Source organism: Pocillopora damicornis, chromosome 2 (assembly GCF_964200805.1).
Source record: "Pocillopora damicornis chromosome 2, jaPocDami1.2, whole genome shotgun sequence".
Lineage (NCBI taxonomy): Eukaryota > Metazoa > Cnidaria > Anthozoa > Scleractinia > Pocilloporidae > Pocillopora > Pocillopora damicornis.
Window position 1 is genome coordinate 3,396,135 of NC_142671.1, and position 20,787 is coordinate 3,416,921.

Consider the following 20,787-nt stretch of genomic DNA (forward strand, 5'->3'; position numbering starts at 1 on the left):
ATTCCCAGATGACTACAGTTGCAAAAAAGGATGTGAAATAAGTAGAACAAAGTTTTCAAACTGTGTTTAACAGAACCTTAACTCTATTTTCCACGTTTTGATTTGCCACAGGACCCGAAGGACTAACTCTGGATATCCATAACAAAGTAGACATACGAAATCAAATGAACAAGGTATATTGCGAAGCATCGGGGTCCAAGCATCTTTTGCTTTTATGATATGCTTTGTCGCTGAATAAAGAACAGAGGATGATGTTCATTTTCTTTTTATGCAGGAATTGGTGATGAGAATAAAAAGCGGTATTCGGAACGCTGGCCGAGAATATTACACTGATCTTAACGGATTTCAGGTGAGGAGTGGACATAAAGAGCCGATGTTTTTAGTGATGAAAACCTTATGCGGCGCATTAAGAAAATCGAAGGACGTCGAGATTTCTTTATAAATAGGTTGTTTGATGTACGTTTATGTCTTTCCAGTATAACCTTTCTTGACATCAGTTTGATCGTTCTTAACACTGTTCAATTACTTTTTTCACTTAAGATGCAAAAGCGCAAAACACTTGACAAGATTCCTATCCAAGCCAACTTTTACCCTCTCCCTTCCATGGCTTTCCTTCAAGATAAATCGACGCGTTTGACACTTCTGTCAGCTCAGTCCAATGGAGTAGCCGGTCTACACGAAGGTATTGCTGTTTTGCTTGAGGCAGTTTTTTTCCACACTCGTTGCGAACTAAGAGAACATTCATTATTTATCCCCTGAGGGGGTTTGGAGGATTTTTTTTAGGATTAGTTTTCAGAGGGGACGGTAGGGTCAGTCGTCGCCAACAGAGTATAAAGTGGAACTGTAAAAAAATGGATTGCTAATGAGCTGCCATTTAGGAGTAATCATAAGGATATTACACAGCCTTATGGGAGAACAGGTAAATTTTAACAAGTCCTTTGACCACCCCCGCGATAAAAAATGACTGGTCCCTAAGATTGGCTTTTTAAAAATGGTGATATGTGCTTCAGCCAATCACTGAATGAAAGTACTTAAATGTACACCGGCAAGCCGGTAAATCATGGAATGAATATTGGGTTGATAAAACACTAAATTCTTGGTACATAGTACTTGGCCAAAAAGAAACGTACGCTCTACAGTAAGAGGAATCATCTTTAAGATCTCAGAAGTAAAAGAGCCATTACTTTTTTTTTCTTTATTTATCTATGTAGTATATTATTTGCAACACAGGTGAACTTCAAGTGGTTCTTGATCGCCGTTTGTACCAGGATGATAACAGAGGCTTGGGTCAGGGCGTGACTGACAACAAAGTTACCCCCGCTAACTTCAGGCTGGTTCTACAGCGATTCAAAAGTCCACATGAACCTGTAAGTAAAACAGCACAAGGAAGCTTATTAAGATAGGCATGGTGGTTCACTGAAGCGTCCTTATCAAGCTTAGCAGTAACATCTTGTGTTTTGCAGGACGGTATTCCACTTGCCTACCCCTCCCTCCTTAGTCACAGATTGCTGCACCATCTTAATCACCCGCTGTTCACGTTAATAACTCCAGCTCAGTCCGCTGATTCCGAGAACCTGCTGTCGGTTTTCGAAAGTTTACAGTCCAGTCTACCCAGTGATGTCTTCATGGTCACCTTGCGCTCAATTGGAGATAAACAGCGGCCTCGACCCAGTGGCGAGGCTTTGTTGGTACTTCACCGTCTAGGATATGATTGTAATTTTGAATGCAAGTGCCTCACAACGACAAGTAAAGGACAGGTAAACAAAATTCGAGCATTAAAAAAATGATCTAAATTAAGGGAAACTTAGATGAAGAGAGAGACAAGGTCCTTCGAGGGCTCTGCGGTTTTATTTTAAGCTGGGCAGTGGTAATCTGCAATAGAACCTGAATTCATGTTAGGGAAACGAGGAAAAACTCGAGTTTAGGACTGTATCGACGGAGCCAACTTCTGTTCCCTCTCTTAGATATTGAATTGGAAACGCTTTTTTCCACAACTGGTTGTAGGCAGACTCAACGAAATTTCGCGAAAGTTATCACCAATGATTGGAAGTGTGGCTGACATTCCTTTTTTTTGGTTAATTTCACAGGTGAAGTTGAACCATTTGTTCCAGGATCTGTCGATCGACAAACTCCAGTCGACTTCTCTGACGATGTTACATGACTACCAAGAATTGGATCCCAGCTCCCCTCTGAACGTAGAACCAATGGAACTTTATTCTTACAAGATGAGACTCAAATGATGACAGTTTATATATTAGTGGTCACCCTAAAATTTGAGATCTGCCTTAAATACTCAGGGCTGCTTGGTTCGAAAGCCGGCTAATCCAGGGAGAAAAGGTATACTTAGTTTAATTTCTCTTGTACAAAAGCGACTAGTTTGCCAAAATTTTAGGGATTTTAACCTTGTGGCAAAACTTATCTCAACAAAATATAAACAGTGAAACTCTGCGAACTGAAGAAAAACTCAGTTACTCCTAACTAAGTCTTACCTAATCGTGTTCTGAACAGCTCGACTCAGAGTTGTAACCGTCAAAGCTATTTATACAAGGACCTTCACTGACTACAGTATACGGGTAATAACGTTTAGGGCTCGATTCTTGTTTTGATTGGTTTAAAGCACGTGGAATGCCGCTAAGCAAAACGTGCAAAGTAATAAAATAAACGAATAACAGATAATTGTCCTGATGAGGAACTGCTAGCTTTTTAACAAACTTAATCGACCATTTTCATATTAGACCAAACACACTAACAACAAGAAACAGTTTTGAATTAAGTAATGGTGTTCAACTCTAGCACCGTGAGGACGGCGAATGCATTCATAGAACAAGCGTATTAAGAGGAACGATCCTGTCTTTTCCATTCTAGCTGCTGTGGTCTCTGTCTATTTCACACCTCTCGACATAATACGAGAGAAGATAGACAGTTTACAATCTCTAGCACAAAAGTAATCTGCATTTAACAAAGGTAGCAAAACATTGAACAAGTAGACAAATGTATATGAAGCTATATTGTGAAAAGGATAGAATCTTTAACTCTCAATGAATTTTAATCAATTGAATTAAAAAAAAATCGACGTATTTTCCTGGTGTTGGTTGATGAGATTTGATGAACAAAATTAAAACATGATGTCTCTGAGATTATTCAATGCAGGAACAACCTCCTTCCTTTTTCTTGTGTGAAAACGAATGTCAACTCGATGCAGAATTCTTCGTGAAGTGTCTTTGGTGAGCAAGGCTCTTGTTAACGGCGCAATGCTTGTGTTTCATCTCCTAGTTTTCCACATCTCTTTATTTTTTTATACTTTAAAATTCAATGAGCTTTGAGCTTTTTTTTTTAAATTTATTTATTTCTTTTTATTATTGTTATTTTTTTCATTATTATTATTTTTTTACAACATGATACTTACATTAAATACATTAAGGTTCCTTTCACGAGACTCTCTACGTACATTGCGTTACACTACTTACAGTATTCTTAAGATACAATTGACATTTATGCTACTTACATTGTTCTACTTACACTACGTACAATGTGATAATGCACACATATTTAGAGGCACATCATTTACACATACACACAAAAAAAAGAGAAACTTATTCACAAAAAATTAAAAGTTACAAAAGTCAAAAAGGCCAAATTGTGGGTGGGATTGATAAGAGTAAGAGCTTGGGAAAAAAAACCCAAAAGTACAACGTTTAGCAAAAATTGATTTTCAGATCAGCATAAGGAGAGTAAGATAAAGCCTGCGAGCAGGCTCACATTTGGAGCCCGCCCGCAAACTATATAGCAATTATAGTGCATGAAGTATTTTGTCCCACTTCTGTTGAAATTTATTTGGTGAGTCAGTCACGATAGATATTTGTTTTTCAATTTCTAAATTATATTTCAGCTGTTGCGCATATTCTCTGATAGACGGAGATATGTTCTTAAATTTACAGCAATAAATATAATCCCTTGTGAGGAGCAAACAATGGCTTACTAAAATATCTTCTTTCTCTCCGGCTAAAACCTAAACATTCATAGATATCCAAAACGTGTGAGGCTAGCTTGTATCAAATGAATTGAAACGAACAAACGATGAACCCTTCCCCAAAAGGTTTTCGTTACCGAGTATTCCCAGAAAAGATGGATTAATGTTTCCTTGCCTGTTTTTCACAAATAACAGAGAGCAGTCTCCAAAATTCCTATTTTAGATAGAAAGGAATTCGTTGCTATACGTCTGTGGAGAAATTTGAACTGGAAGTTCCTTATCTTAGTACTGAGCGTACACAATCTTGGTAGTAAATAAATCGACCTCCAGCTCAAATCCTCCACCACTCAGTTCAAGGTCACAGTCCCTTACCCATTTTTCTTGACTCTTTTGGGAGCTAGTAGAATTTTTTGTATTTAAATTTTACATGCTAATTTAGTCGGCTTGGTTGTTGCAATCAGTTTTTGCACCGAAAACTCCTGATCCTTTCCATCTTGCGTTTTCAATTTCAAAGACTTCATAGCGCTCCTTATGGCCGAGGTCACTTCATAAAATTCAAGATAAGCAACATTACTCTCTAAACTCTCCATAAGTTATGACCCTAAAATCATCGTTAACAAGATCTTTGATATTTTGAAGACCAGCTTCTGCCCAGTGCTTGTGAAAAAAAAGGCCTATCAGTAATTCTGACTAATGAGTTATTCCATGTTATACCACCACTACAAAAGTCGTGTTTGGAGAGGAAAGAGTCTCCAAAATTAAAGTCCACCCAGATTTCGATAAGTTCTCGGAGAGCTTTGAGCTTTCTGAGTGACCCTGCACGCGTTATTCTAGTAAAGCAAAGCAGCTGTGGGTTGGCAGACAGTAAGGGGAGTTAATTAAAAATTGATCATACCGCAAGAGTTGTCAGAGCTCTCTGCACTGTGGTCGGGGTTCAAGGAAACGAGATACACTGTTAAGTTGTAATCCACTTACAGGAACACAAAACATGCTAAGCCCGGCCCACTCGTTTAGGCTTCAACCGCAGGATTTACCAGTCCTAAGTGTCGAAAACGAAACACCGGTTCTTAGAAACTTAGTTTTCGAGTTAGGGCCAAGTCGCACTAGAGGACAAAACTGTTTATTTATGTCAAAAATCTGTCATCACAATGAAAAACCAAGTGCGACCGGTTTGTTCACCAAAGGACAAAATTTGGTCGCGGGCGGACAAACTTCAAAGATGCCGTCGACTACCTCTGGAGCAGGCCAAATTGAGACAAATTTTGGAAAACAATAGCGAGGGTGTTTTAATTCGGAAATGATTTGACAGGTGATATGTAGCAGACAACATATCATTAAATTGATATTGATATTTGCTTGCTGATGAAGAACCAGAAAATAGAAGAAAAATATTATTGCTAGAATTCTTCGTGGAAACATTTTGAGATCCCTCGTGTCGCGGTTTGTGGATTGAAACAGCGGGTAAAGGCTGCTTCGCGGGAAATTGCGTGACGCTCACAGCATGGTGTGATGTTTTGTTCACAGATTTTGTGCTCAAGTGCGACTGTAGCTTTCCGGACAAATTTTTTTGTCACTGGCCGATTTCAAGTCAGATTTGTCCTGGACAAATCTGAAATTGTCCTCTAGTGCGACTTGGCCCTTAGGGTGCTTTGTTTTTGAGTTTAGACAATGTTTTGGTATTCGTTTTCTCTGAGTTTCTTTTTTGTTACTAGCGGGATCTACCCCGGATATGAATAGCAGACGAGGGTGAGAAAAGATAGATAAACAAGATTTTTTAATTATCGTCAAGATCAAAACACTCGGCGAGTTATGTGTACTTATGTGTGGTCGATTTCCATCAGAGGGTCTTTGTGTTTTACAGATGAGAGCACATATTTCCGTTGTCTTTAATTAACTGATCCATTTTCAAGGAGAGTCGCCAATTGAGGCTTTTCTGGTTAGCATTTTATCACCAACTGGAAACAAGGAATCTCTTTTAATAATTATTGTTTTAATTGTTCGGTGTTCCGTTTGCAATTTGCTTAACCGACCTTACAACATGAAAATAACAAGTCTTTAAGTTGATTCTTCGGATTTTGCCTTTCTCCATTACAGCGTACATCATGTTTTCAGAGATTGCCTAAGCAATGCGCCACCTTTGATTTATGAAAAGAGGCCAACATTTTTTTCACCCATCCCCGTGATCTCTGAACGTGTTCCAAACCGCAGTCAAGGATCCATTTGATGAAAACCTAAGAGAAGCCGCATCACTGTTTATGTGTCACGCCTAAAATTAACCTTTTTTTACATTGAAAGGCATGTGTGGTATTTTTTTAACCGTCCTACGCACGTATCAATCAGACAATTCTTTTGTTTCATTTCAAACTGGCCATCTTAAAATTAGGAATCTTCTTGAGCACATGTGATAATTCCTACCTGGCAACTTGAAATAATTAATTGTTTGAAAATGCGCCAATCTGATTTGATATTTTGTGGTATGCACTTATCAAGGGGAGGGCAGGGCAAGGCTTTTAAAAACTGGCCGGGTTAAAACTTTTTGATTCACATGCCGGCAAATCAAAATCCAATGATGAGAACAGCATGCTGAGTGAGTAGTGGGGTTTGTGACAATTCCTGAAGGTTTTAGAAAAGCGGCAAATGGCTCTGATCTTCAAATCAGCTTGTTATTGTTGATTTTAGAGAGGTTTTTCTCTGTAATCCCGAGGGACTAAGCCTATAGTGGGCGTTCCTTTGTTGATGGACAAGCGCTAAGACAAGTGTCACGCCTCATTGCGATGCAATATGAGATGAATTTCCTTTTACATCCGCGGGGTTTCCGGATCAGTCTCGTTGCATTCGGACCTTACTTCGGCGGTGTGTTGTTCTGCCCCGGTCAAAAACATTTGGGGATTCCTCCACGTACACAAATAACATTATTTTGCTTCAAAAAACCATCCTCGGTCGGACTTATAGCACATTCAACAAGTAAAGACAGCGATTTAAAGTGGAAGCGAGGCACAGACGAAGCATACTACAATACCGCAACTTGAGGTAAACCGGGGAATACAAATATTATGCTCGCTAAGGAAATCTGTTTCGATGAAAAAGTATTTCCTTGGGTTATAAACTCTTCAAAATTTTAGATTTTGACGAGGGACGCCTTAAGTCAATGTGTTTTAATGTGGGTGACTCTTAAGTTTGAATGGAGCATGCTTCTCTTTGATTCTTTGTTGTTGTTGAATGGATCATGTGTGACAACATAAAACGAGATGCAACCACCAGTGACCCCAAAGATTTTAGTATATCGGGTTTTTTTCAACGACTTTAAAGGATCTGCCGAGGCTTGTCTGTTTGATTTGATGAGTCGATCTTTACAGTAAAATCAGAAATCTCAGATGGAAATTCACAACTGTCTACAGTAACATGAACACGCGACATTTAGATGAATAATAAATTTCGTATTCCACAGGTGTCTGTTTTGTGAACTGACACGGTGAGAGTGGAAGCATCATGAAAGTCAGGTCGTTGTAATTTTTTTCGGGAAAAGAAACGCTTGAACAGAAGATCGGATCGCAAAAACTTCCATATCATAGAAACGGGCTCCATGGGTCTTGCGGTTGAGAGATGTTGATGGTTCTTTGTATTCACAACAAACACAAAAGCGGTTACAAGATTTCTTTCCCCGTTGCCTCATTTCGTAATATTTTGTTGAAGTTGGGTCAACGATCTGCAAGTGATCCGTGTATTTTCTGCTAGGAAAGCGAATTATCTTCTGTCTCTATTTCATCCAATGTATTGTCATTTAAATCGTGGAAATTGTGATCCACAAGTCGAACAATTTTGTTGATATTTGGTAAACATGAGTCATGTGCCTTGTGTCGGTTTGATCAAAGATCCTTGAATAATGTTTACAAAACGTCCTGTAGATTTTCGGTGGATTTCTTCTGTAGTTTTTTTCGGATCAAAGTGCACTAAAAGGCTTTTGTAGTCTCGTTGTCAATATTACACCTTGAAGCTAAAAACATCATCGCAAGACTTTTCCTCTTTGTTAAACGCGCGAATTGTTTTCTCTTTGAGACGCACAAGATCCAAGACTTCTTGATTAATTTTTGTTACTTATCAATTAGTTGAAAGTGTAAAATTTTTCCTCTTTCTTCGGGATTCTTGATGTCGTGACTTTCATGTAGACACATTTTATTGCTGAGTAATTTTCCCGTCTGGTGTATGTTATTGCTCGTTCCTGTTTGTTTTTCCAACATCCCTTGTTCTAGTGTATTTTTAATCCTTGTTGTTTAGGCTACAGCGATAACATGTATGCAGAACATTCACAGAACAATTATAGAACGAAACTTTTTTGTATTTTTTCCATGTACGCCTGAGGGTTGTCACGTCCAGTCTCTCGGCTTTGTAAACACGCCACAGCGGGATACAGGGCATGATGATTTCCAATACACAAAACACAACAGCCCAACAAATGTCTTTTGGCCTGCCACTACCGCACTTATCCTAAGCTGGTCTTTCCATTTGAAATTGCTAAGAACCAATTGTGATTTTAAAAGAATTATCTTTTGCGAGATTGCTATCGCGTTAATTTGTCGCTTTGATGCACGTATATCGTCAGAGGAAGAATTTTGTGACCTTTCGCAATGAGAGGTGAGCAAGCCCCCTGGCTCAAATTTAATCGCTGTGGTATTTTGATGAAAAACACAAATATACCAATAAGAAATGTTTACAATTTATAAGTCAGCTCTGTCCTGGTGTAATGCCCTTTTCGATCGTCAACCGAGCGTGGTGAGTTTTCAATACATTTTTCCAGTTTCAGGAACGTGTGATGACAGTAAGTTTTCCTCACGTCGTCAAGCCATTTTGTTTCCAATTTGCGTCGCATGCGAGTTTATGTTACAATTTTGTTGCGTTCGATGTAACGGGCGGTTTAAATGAATCTCTCAAACATTCTTTCCCCGTTCAAACGCATCAGAATTACAATATGGTTGATTTGCATCTCTCCAGCTGACAGTAATTGAGATGCGTATAAACACAACGGAAATTGCCTTCGGTTTTTATCTGTCAAATATATTTCGTTGCCTTTCTATCTTATCTCTGTCATCACACTATCTTTGTATCAATACAGCGGTGGTCGGATGGTTGTGATTTTTCATCTATTCCAACCGTGTTTAAATTGAGCTATTATTATGGTAAGCTGAGTTTTAAGATTTAGGTCAACCTGTTTGTGTAAACTCTAGCTGGCTTCGCTGTAAAGGTATCCTGGTTTTCATCGTTTGTTTTAACTCTTTGTCCTGTCAAAGTGCTTTCTAACAAACCACTTGAAGATAACGAATTAACCAGTCCCTATCTGATGAGCTTACCAAGTAAGAACATGCCCTCCATGCTTTCTAATGGAAGTATCGCATAGACACAAACTTGCCGTTAAAGATTGTACGTTAGATGTCGCAAATTGATAATTTTTTACCATCTGTGAAGGAAAAAAAAGGCTATCAGATCTCATCTGATAGGCAACAATTATATTGAAATCCAATGAATGTGATTAAATACAGTTTGGCTTAAAGTAATTAAATGTCTGCAGCATTTTGGCACTTGTATAGGAAATTAAGTTAGATTTATCAGGCAAGTGGGCATTTTGAATTACTAAAAGTTAAGCACTTTTTATGAATTGCACTTTCACAGACTGAAACATTTTACTCTTATCTCTGGGCTCCACAACCACCATCTGTTCAGGCTAGGAGACCTTGGTCTTTCCCCATGGATACTGAACTGTATCTTCAAGGGTAGAAGATATGAAGTCCACATTTCTGACACATGTACAAGTCTAGCCCACTTCTCCCCAACTAAGCTTTGCTGTTGTATAACTATCTCCTGTTCCTATGTGTGTGAAAAGAAAAGTATTTTCAAAAAAACAATCTTGTAGAAGTGGCAATTACATGTATGAGAAATTCTTCAGATGTGTAGCATTACTTATTTACCAAAATTTTCACACTAAGACTATTTTGACGAGTGCTCTATCAAATAATGTTAAGGGCAAATTTTGAGGTGATTGAATTAGTTCTAAATTGCACTCAGCTTAGGGAAATTTAGAGTTAAAACGAAATTTTTTCAGAGGTCAAGGTGCACCTTGCAGGGGTATGATTCCCTTGATCTCTTATAATGTTGTTTGTTTTTGCATTAAGATGATCAGCTTAAGAAAGTCAGACATGGCTTATCATCATGTTATTTCAGGAGCTAACTTCATGTTCATGTGTTGTTTTAAGATTAAGATTACACTCCACAATAGAGATTGAACAATTTTCACATCTTTCTCACTAAACCAGACTGACAGCTTTAAGTTGTTTACTGTCACAGGCCAACTAGAAGTGTGAACACAATCTCTTGACTCTTAGATCTGTTACAGGGGAGTGTCAAGTCTAAGTATTTTTTTGAGTGAGACTTTCTCAGGTCATGATAAAATGGTCCAGACTTGCCTCATTGACAGGTCTGCAGGTTGCATAGCTCCTTAACTTGATCATAAGGAGTTGAAAACCACAGATCACAGAGAGAGTAGGGCTATATTCCAGCAAACTCACCAGCTTTTTGTACTACATATACTTTTTTTTCCATTGATTTGGGAAGAGCTAAACAAGTGAGGTCAACCAAAAGTTGTGTGAAGGGTACAATTTATTCAGTTTATGATCACTGTTATACACTTGTATTACAACAATGTACTTTCATTTTAAAAACTTGGGGCCTTTTTCAGAGGAGGAATCAGGCTCCATGATTCAGTGTTTGATAACAATCTTCTTAATGGCATCATGACAAAATATTTTATACCTCTTACTAACTAAACTAACCAAGTGGTAGAAAGGGGGGTAGGTTTCTAAAGAAACTGTGATACTATGTCGGTGGGAGAGTATAGCAGGTAATTTAGTGTTAACAACTGAGTTGAAAACGTAAATTGGCCACCCTAAAGAGTAAAAAAGCTGACATTTCTGGCATTAGCCCTTCGTCAGAGCTAACACTTGAAACGTCAGCTTTTTTACTCTTTACCGTGGCTAATTTACGTTTTCAACCCAGTTGTTAACACTAAATTACCTGCTATACTCTCCCACTGACGCAGCACCACAGTTTCTTTAGAAACTTACCCCTTCATTCACCTGTCAATCATAGGTTAACATCGCATTATTAATTTGCTTTTTTTAATTTGTGATTTCAGATTTTGTCAATCATTACAATCCTTGCCAAGGCTCTAAACATTAAATTGTATGATCCCACACATTTCTTATTGACAAGATGGCAGATTGCTACGTAATAGTTACAACAAGGAACATTTTATGGATGGTGTTGTCAGTTGTTGCAACGCTGGCTGTGATAGCTGGAATTATGACACCCAAGTGGTTGTATGGAAGATCAGAGCTTTTCGATGACAAGAACTATAATTTTACATCTCAGTACATCCCACCAGATGCGATGTACAGGCCATCAATTGGCATCTACAACCGCTGTAAAAAAATTCATAAGAGTGTTGGAGGGGATCCAGAACTTAATTGTTATACTTACATCAAAAACTTTATGGATATTCCTTCAGCTGCTTGGCAAGCTTGTCTGTTTTTTCTATGGTTTGGTACAGCGCTTCTAGCTATTGTTGTACTCATGTCCATCGTGGGATTTTGTGCACAAAGTATAGGAAAGAAAAGTATTTTCTCACTTGGTGGAGTGATCCAGGCTATAGCAGGTAATTACTGGGAAACATAACTTTTATTGATAATTGTTTGTATTCTTTCAAGTGATTAGTTTTTTTCCATACCTTGGAGCATTTGGTCCTTTTTCAGTTAAGCCTCTTCTTGTTTGACACGCATTTTCAGGTAACCCTGTTCTTGTTTGACACCCATTTTCGTGAAAAATACTAAGGCACAGCCTGGAATACTGCTATAGGAAACCAACTTTCTTCTGTTAAACAATTACAGAAAAAAAATAGTTTATAGTGTGATACTTTATGAAAGCACCACTCTGTACAAAAGATCATTAGTCAGCCTTGTAGTGAATGAATCATAGCTTTTCTTGCCTTGTAATAACTGTTATGCATTCTCAGTTCCAACAAACTGAAATTAAACATTGAAAAACTGCAACAAGCTATTGGTCCAAGCGCATGCATATGCATAAGTGAATTTTTGTAGCAGTGATCTTGTAAACCAAATTCAAAGGTTTCTTTTCCTGGGAGCTAACATTTGTTATGTGGGGTTCTTTATAGCACTCTTTCTTGTGATTGGCCTTGTTCTCTACCCTGCTGGCTGGGGCAGTAAAACAGTTGGTAATCTTTGCACAAAGCCATCACAGAAACCTGGAGCTTTTGTACTTAACGAATGCTCAATGGGATGGGCATTTTATGCCGTGCTTGGAGGCACATTGTCATCATTTCTATGTTCCTTGTTATCTGGTCAAGCAGAGAAGTCTACATCAAGTGATGACGTGCAAGATGAAATTTCAGACGGAAAGACTTTGATTTGTCTTATTTAATTGGATTGCTGGAAGTTGGCAAGGGTATGTCGCAGTTTCCTATGTTGTGAGGACTGTTGTCATTATCAACATGGCAACTTTTCTTGTGAACTTGTACGTGGCTGTAATGTGCTGTAGCTGTTAAGGTTCACTGGCAAATTCTGCTATTAAGAGAACATTCAATCAAAGAACAGAAATCAAGGTGTTTGTTTATAGATATAGATTAACTTGTGGTTACAAATAACTTTAAAATAGTAATTGCATGATTTTAATCAAGAATGTAAAGTTAGTGGTAAACTGGCATAAATTGGAGTTTTGACAGTGATGGAATCAGGATCTTTTCCAGACCATTTATAGAAGGTGGTACAAATTTCAATTGATTTGAAAGATTTAATCTGTTAAAAGGGATGAATCACTGATGAGCATAGTATCAAATTGTTTGTCTTGAGAACGGAAATGTTAACTGAAAAGTTTCCAAGTATCAACCATTTCTCTTGAGCAGTTAGAGGGCTGCTCTCTGTCACACATTTCAGAGTCACCTTGTGAGCTGTTGTATTTGAAAAGGAGTCTCAGTGTATGTTACATGATTAAAACTTGCTTTTGAGAAGACTGTCAGCATAAGTTAGTAGTTGTATATAATATTAAAATTAGAAGAAAGAGTTCTTTTCACAGTTTAAAATAAACAGTACAATAAACAGTATATTTGGTCAGGAATGTCAGCACTTGCATTTCTGAATTTGGTTTTAAGTGTGTTTTTTTTAAATAATATTGATTGACAGGACTTCTGACCTTAAAAGGCTTAAGAAAAAAATGTTGTAAGCTCACAATTTTCATGTAATAGTTATCGGTTACTATTTAACATGATAATTATGTCAAATTAATGGAAAGGATCTTTTGAACAAGTATTTTTTTTACTCTTTATTGTTTTAACTAAAGAGATTTGCTGGTTTCAAAACTGTCTATTTCAGGTTTTAATGAAATAAATTCTTATTTATATTTACAAGGTCACCCTCAGCCTTATTCCTACCAAAGGACTACATGACATTTCTAAGCACCAAAAAATCAACCATTTTCAATCAACCTTTTTTGGAAGTTTTAATCAACTGAGTTAATTTCTTCATCAGGTTTTGCAATCAAACATTATGTTTTGTTCTTTCCACTAATAGTTTGTTCATTCATGTTCCCTGTTTCTATCAACATGATGTTTCTATGAATCCTCAATTCCTGCCAAAGTTATTGATCTGTAGAGTGTCAGTACGAGAATTTCAAGATGGTAATGATTGACCCTGCATTATATCAACAGACAATTGATTGACACTCTTATCATAGTCAATTACTTGCTGATAGTTGGTCAACAGTTGAACACCAGTTAAACCATTGACATCCTGGTTAACATCCTGTGAATAGGGGGTGAGTTTCTAAAGAAACTATGGTGCTGCGTCGGTGGGGGAGTATAACAAGATAATTTGGTTTAACAACTGAGTTTGAGTTGATAATGTAAATTGGTCACCGTAGTGGGTTTCAAAACTGATGTTTTTGAGTGTCAACCCTTCATCAGAGTGAATGGAGTTGAGAGAGTTGAACGACCATAATCTACTGCCAACCAACATACTGATGTAACTGTGAATCAAGAGTGCTCCGAATTAACTTATTTTAATCTTAAATGGTTAAGAATATATGAAAGTCATATATTTGAACTGCGGATAAAGAAGTGAATGAAAGTGATCCTCGCAGTAATTTACACTACTTAGGCAGTAGTGAAAATAAGGCCTGAAAAAAATTCAGGCCTGTACGGGATTTGAACCCATGACCTCTGCGATACCGGTGCAGCGCTCTACCAACTGAGCTAACAAGCCAACTGGGAGCTGGTCATGAAGTTGGATGAATTTTTTTTTTTTTTTCAGGCCTTATTTTCACTACTGCCTAAGTAGTGTAAATTACTGCGAGGATCACTTTCATTCACTTCTTTATCCGCAGTTCAAATATATGACTTTCATATATTCTTAACCATTTATTCAATCACTTCACGGGTTTATTTAGAACCAACTTCATGACCAGCTCCCAGTTGGCTTGTTAGCTCAGTTGGTAGAGCGCTGCACCGGTATCGCAGAGGTCATGGGTTCAAATTCCGTACAGGCCTGAATTTTTTTCAGGCCTTATTTTCACTACTGCCTAAGTAGTGTAAATTACTGCGAGGATCACTTTCATTCACTTATTTTAATCTTGCATGATCAAGCCACCTTTGAGGTCTTCTAGGTAAAGTCTGGCCAGAACTAACCAATTATCCTTTCTCTGTATGGAGATTACTGCTTTACAAAATAGAAAAATTTCAGCATAATATGAAATCACAAAATCGTATCAAACAGTAATGATGATCAAGCCACCTGTCCACTTGGTAAAGTCTGGCCAGAATTAACCAATTATCCTTTTCCTGTGTGGAGATTACTGCTTTACAAAACTGAAAAATTTCAGCATAATATGAAATCACAAAATCGTATCAAACAGAAAAGATTCTCCCATCGTTCTATGAGGCTTCATATTTGGAATGAGCAGATGCAGATTTGAACCCTTCAGGTAGACTGATCTGGGACAATAACTAACCTTTAGAGGTCATCTCGGGTTTTCTTTTTCAAATATCTTTCCATGAAAAATCCAAGCCTTCTGATCTTTCTGGGGGTAATTAGAAACCCAGAAAATGTGACATTAAAGCCGTCGTGAGGTCTTTTTATTTACTTTTAACAACGACACGGAAAGAAAAAGGGCAGGCAATTTTCCAGGACTAAGGAGGATAGCTTAATTCTAACACCACCTTCACACACATCAAAAATAGTTGTACCTTAGGTAAATTTATTATCTGGAAAGAAAAAAGTAGCAAATTAAACCTCTTGCAATGGAAAGCCCAACAAGTTGCACTCTTCCCAGGTCTTCCCAAGTTTTCTCAGCTGCTCACACAGGGGTCTGAATCCAAGTTTACTTCTCGTGAAGCGCGAAGAGAGTTAACATGGAGGCATTTCTGAAGTTTACGAAGGTGGGATTTTATCTGTATTGTTATTTTAGGACGACTTTAACCGATGCGGTGCTCTTTGTATGGTGTGATAAGTTGAAGACAGCCATATGTACGATTTGGTTACCTCCAAATCGATACAAATCGGAAAACTATGGAGATGCAGAGGTGAAGATATTGTCACCTGGAACATCATGCATGTATATCTTTACATGTAGAAAAAAAACTTTTAAGTTGCAAAGTAAAATGCGCTGTACCGACTGATTTCTTATTCCTAACTCCTTGACTAATGGTTTTGTCTTTTCTTCATTTTTTATGTTCACAATAATTATCCAATGTAACCTTTATTAATTTATTTTGTGATTATATTTTGTTGTTTACACTGGTAATGTAAAACTTTATTTTTATTGAATATAGTGTTGGTATAACCGTTGTAAATGTATTTATTTGTCATCAGAGTAAACCTGATACGCTTTAGTTTATAGCAACTCGATAGCTGACTATATTTTTTTAATAGGTTACCAATTATAAATAAAGATAACTACAAATTTTGAGAATTTAAACCTTCTAAAAGTCTGTACTTGCATTTAGGATTGTTTGGCAAATATTTCTCAGTTTTCTGAGGTGCATGTTGTGCTGGGCAATGAAGCATGTGATCTTGACTCTATGGTGTCATCTTTACTTTACGCTTTCTCAATTTACAAGGTGAGATTTACAGTAACTACAACCGTGTTTTGAACTTATTCATGAAGTTCCTCACTTTCCTCGTACATGCAGCATGAAATTGTAAATCCACTTAGGAATTTTCCCTGCATTTCTGGAGTTCCATTCTATCAACCCTGTACTTGATCAATTAACTCCCACAAGTTAGTAAAATTTACTTCTCAATTCAATATTGGCTGTCATCAGGTAATGATAATACACATATAGTATTGTTTAGAGGTTGTTAACTTGATATAAAACTTTTAACCCTCTTCACCTTAACATTAGCATGTCTTCTCCATGCTGTTCTTTATACATTTCCTATGGCACTGACAAGGAGAATTTAGCTAAAAATCAAGAACTTTTCAAGCTTTAATTCTTATGAGGCTAATGTTTGATTTGGCAGCAATACCTCAGTGAGAAATTAAATAATAGTTACCCTTAACTAATTCACAATGAAATGTATAGCTCCTGGAAAAGAGATTCGAAAAGTTTAAAAATCTTCATTTGATATGAAGATTTTACCAGAATAGTTATGATTATTGATATGGATTAATTACAATAATAATGTTTAGCCAAGTACAATGTAAAGCTGCAAAATATAACTTGCTTTAAAACTTAACCAAACAGACATTTTTTAAAACTTGACACATGCATTACCTTAAAATTTTTGCCATCCCTATCCATGCTTATTCCCTTTTCATTTATTCCTCTATCTTTTGTATTTTTTTTAATTTAGTAATCATTAAAGACTGTTTTAAGGTTTCACTTTTAATTTTTTTCCTCATTGACAGACACTTATCAATGTTCCAGGGAAGCCGATAGCCGTTATTCCTGTATTCAACATACATAGGGAAGACTTTTGTTTGAGGACAGAGGCAGTTTTTCTATTCCAGAGATATCTACTTGACTCAAGTTCCTTCATATTTATAGTAGATGTTGACTTGGAAAACCTACTGGAAACAGGGAAACTGCAGCTTATTTTAGTGGATCATAACATCTTAGCAAAAAGGCAGAAATACTTGGATGTTGCTGTCTTTGAGATCCTTGTTAAGTGTGATTGCTACTGTTTTGCATCAATTTGTGCATAACTTCCTTAACATTTTCTTGCTTCAATTTTTACTTAGTCTGTCACTTCTCAGTAAATGTTCCCAGTCCTCTATTTCCTCAGATGATTGATGTTTGCTTCATATTTTTCTTGCAGACCATCATAAAGATCAATGGCCAGCTAATTTGAAAGTAAGAAAAAACATTGAACCTGTGGGATCATGCTGCACACTTGTGACAGAGAAATTATTGGCTTTAGATTTATTAGATGGGCAGATGGCGAGCCTGCTGTTAGGATCAATACTTCTGGACACTGTTAACTTGGATCCCAGAGCTGGAAGAGCCACAGATAAAGACAGAAATATTGTCAAGCAATTGCAGGATAAATTTCCTCTAGCCCTAGATGAACTGTACAGATCTGTCAGTACAGGTTAGTTGAATCAGTGACACCTAGAACATTTGACATTGTCACTCCCAAAGGTACTCTTTTTGAGAAGAAAATGGTTGCCTAGTATTCTCTAAACAAATCCTATACATAGTCCTTTGAGATCTTTGTGATTCAAGATTTCCTCAACAAGATCCAGGAAGATCTCTTCATTTTTCATGAAACCCCAGAAGAGTCCTCAGTATAGTCATGCCAGGGTCACTACATGTTACTGAAAGTAACCAACAGCTCACTTAAATATGGAAAAAACTTGTGATTGTAATTATAAATCTTGGACCTTTTAAGTAAAAATCAAGAATGGTAAACTTCACCCTAAACAGCCCAGTGTTTAACACTGACATGGGAATTATTTATTACAATGGCCATCAAATATTGTCCCACCAACTGAAATCTTTTGCCAACAAATCAACCTCCAGGAGTGACTAGCATCTGATGTCTGCTTACAGTATCACCCCTGAATAAATCATTTGGTCATTTGAATGAATACAAATGATCACCAACCAAAGAAGTCTTTCAGTACAATGGGAAGTGTGTGGTGAATATGCATACTCAAGGTCTTTCAAGCCTAGTAGCCCCTTCAGCTCAAGTGTATCTCGTTTTCCATGAATGGGATGCTAAACTATAGCTGGACACCCTTCTCTCCCCCCCCCCCCCCCCGTTCCCCCTTTCCCTCACCCTGTCAGTTATTAGTCAATATTTTTAAACAGTTTTGGTGTCCATTTATAAATAAGGAGAAGTAATGTGAGGTTAATGCATCTTGCTAACAATAACATATCTGTCAGACCTCAGGCATGCGTAAGGGGATCTGACCAAGCCTGAAAGCATGCCATCAGGTTCTTACAACGTTCGCGAACGTTTGACCGCTCCGTTGCCCATGATGAGGCAGCCAGTTCTCAAACCAGGATCATTTGATCCAGAATCTCGCACACAAATTTCTAGGCTTCCGCTTTTCCTTGGTGTTTGATAAAAGTTCCCGGAATTCATCAGCTACCCAATTGTCCCTCTGAACTGCCTTCTAATGTTTGTTAAGTCATTTTAATTTGCGACTTAGAGTCACATAGGGTTTCTCTCATTTTTCAACTTCTTTTTTTTCACTCTAAAACAAGACTTTTTTTTTTTTTTAAACAAACAGCCAAATTTGATGTGTCAGCTCTCTGCACATTGGATCTTCTTCGTAAAGACTACAAAGCTTTGCCAACCGTTGAAAACAAAGCTCTGAGTGTTGGCATCAGTTCTGTCAGTGGATTATCACTGAGTGATTTCTTCGCAAGAACTCAAGTCCATCAAAGCATTTCAGAATACTGCCTGGCCTCATCTCTGGATGTGTTAATTATCATGTTTCTCTATTTTGTTGAAAGCCTTGATGATCCTCCCAGTAGGCAGATTGCTGTTTGTGGGCCACACAATGTAGCTAAGAGTAAAATCGCAGAAAATTTGTCCACTTCAGGAGAACTTAATTTGAGGCTGTACAGCGAGCGTTTCCAAAACTGTTTCGTGTATGATCAGGAAAACATAACGGCTTCACGGAAAGTTGTGTTTCCTCTTGTACTGGATATCATCAAAAATAGATTTTGAAGTGCGTTACTTTTTTACTTGAACTGAGATGTTAATAATACCTTAGAGGGTGGCTGACTCCCTTTGTAATGGCCTTTCTTCGGATGTTTCATGTAAAATGCATAAAAGAAGCAAAAAGGTGTTCATTTCATGTGTTCTTCTATCAAAATTAAAGACATGGTCAAACAAGATTGTGAAGAACTTTTTCTACAAGCGGCTGCCGATGGTGTAATAAACGGCTGTTCGTGAAAAGTGGCTGTAAGGCGAAACCCAATGAAGAGAGCCTGCGCAGGCTAACAGACGGCGGTAACAGGTCTAATGGACAGCGGTCAACCGCTTGGCGCCGGCTTTTGTTGGATTACCTGGTTCAAAGAAATGCATGCAAATATACATCCCTTGCGTTTCACGGAAAAGTTACTTTATTAATGGTGACGTCATCTATGCGTCTGAACCAATCAGAATGCGTGCGAAATTTAGCTCACTACATAAATAACATCCTGGTAAATAGGAATAGTTATGTTAGACATAGTTTGAAGCTACACTGGTTTGCAGATTTAATGAATGTAACCGAAGAAGTTACAATTCATAGACCCAACGTTTCGACACTCCTGTCTAGTGCCTTCATCAGGGGTGATCTAAACGCTGCAACAAGAGGTCCTTTTATATGATCACTAATTAGCGGCCTTTTTTCTGACGAGGTGTAAATAGGCGTCAGGAAGCAGACCGCCATCGTCACGATTTAAAGGAGCGTGGGCGGAGTTAATGTGCCAAGCCTCCAAACAAAGGCGCTGGTGGTGACGCCGATTAGTAGTGATAATTTTAGAATTATCCCACGCAATTGTATGGTTGGTTAGGCAAGTATGCTCCGATAAAGCTGAATTTTCCTTTTTGCAAAGAAAAACCGCTTTTTGGTGCTCTTTTAACCGTGTACCAAACTGGCGTTTGGTCTGTCCGATGTATTCGTTATCACAGTCATTGCAAGGAATAGAATAAATGGCGTCGGTTCGTTGTTCTTTCGTGACAGGATCCTTAGGTTTGGCGAAAATATTCCCCAAAGTCTGAAAAGGTTTTTGAGCAACTTTAACGTTGTGGCTATTCAAAATTCTCTTGATGGGTTCAGTAACACCCTGTATGTAAGGAATAACAGCAAAACCAGTCGCTGGTTCCCTTTCATGAAGAGCGTTACTATTTGTAACTGGTTTTTGGCAGTTACGGAGAAAAGTTTTTGTATAGCCATTTGCCTTTAGGACATTGGAAACATATTTCCTCTCCTCAGCCTTCGAATCGAGTGATGATGGTAGACAATCAGCCCTCCTAAGTAAAGTTTTGGCTACAGACTTTTTATGGCAAATAGGATGGTGAGAATCGAAAGCGAGGTATTTGTCGGTGTGGGTGGGTTTACGGTAGACACTTGTCTCTAAATTACCCTGAACCCCTCTAGACACATTTAAATCAAGAAAGGGCAAATGTCTATCCTTTTCACGTTCAAGGGTGAATTGGATCGACGGCTCTACTGAATTCAAATGCGACAAGAGGCGCTCCGCTTCATTTCCGGATACCGCAGAAATAACATCATCGACATATCGTTTCCAGAAAAAGGGT

At 37.8% G+C, this 20,787-nt stretch overlaps 3 protein-coding genes across 8 annotated transcripts in view; all 3 read left to right on the top strand.

Annotated features, from left to right (window-relative positions):
• Positions 1 to 3,077, top strand: part of LOC113670726 (alpha-mannosidase 2) — a gene marked incomplete in the record, with an annotated part of 18,307 nt that extends 15,230 nt beyond the window's left edge. The window contains 6 exon segments of the mRNA XM_089197066.1: positions 112 to 173; positions 275 to 349; positions 541 to 682; positions 1,231 to 1,367; positions 1,464 to 1,757; positions 2,088 to 3,077. Of these exon segments, the coding sequence (XP_089053192.1) occupies positions 112 to 173; positions 275 to 349; positions 541 to 682; positions 1,231 to 1,367; positions 1,464 to 1,757; positions 2,088 to 2,240 (863 nt within the window).
• A 3,259-nt stretch (positions 3,078 to 6,336) lies between these two features.
• LOC113670732 (LHFPL tetraspan subfamily member 2a protein) lies at positions 6,337 to 13,433 on the top strand. 6 transcript variants are annotated; one of them, XM_089197070.1, is made up of 4 exons: positions 8,714 to 8,786; positions 9,081 to 9,144; positions 11,154 to 11,672; positions 12,189 to 13,433. In XM_089197070.1, the coding sequence occupies exons 3-4, from the start codon at positions 11,231 to 11,233 to the stop codon at positions 12,452 to 12,454; spliced, it is 708 nt and encodes a 235-aa protein (XP_089053196.1). In that variant the 5' UTR covers positions 8,714 to 8,786; positions 9,081 to 9,144; positions 11,154 to 11,230; the 3' UTR covers positions 12,455 to 13,433. The 6 variants fall into 6 exon arrangements, with proteins under 6 accessions (XP_027042712.2, XP_089053195.1, XP_027042713.2 ...); XM_027186911.2 differs by lacking the exons at positions 8,714 to 8,786; positions 9,081 to 9,144 and adding an exon at positions 6,337 to 7,000; XM_089197069.1 differs by lacking the exons at positions 8,714 to 8,786; positions 9,081 to 9,144 and adding an exon at positions 6,921 to 8,602.
• Positions 13,434 to 15,383: 1,950 nt separating this feature from the next.
• Positions 15,384 to 19,374, top strand: LOC113670731 (exopolyphosphatase PRUNE1). The gene is made up of 5 exons (XM_089197078.1): positions 15,384 to 15,461; positions 16,029 to 16,142; positions 16,934 to 17,187; positions 17,342 to 17,616; positions 18,764 to 19,374. The coding sequence occupies exons 1-5, from the start codon at positions 15,435 to 15,437 to the stop codon at positions 19,204 to 19,206; spliced, it is 1,113 nt and encodes a 370-aa protein (XP_089053204.1). The 5' UTR covers positions 15,384 to 15,434; the 3' UTR covers positions 19,207 to 19,374.
• Positions 19,375 to 20,787: the final 1,413 nt, after the last annotated feature.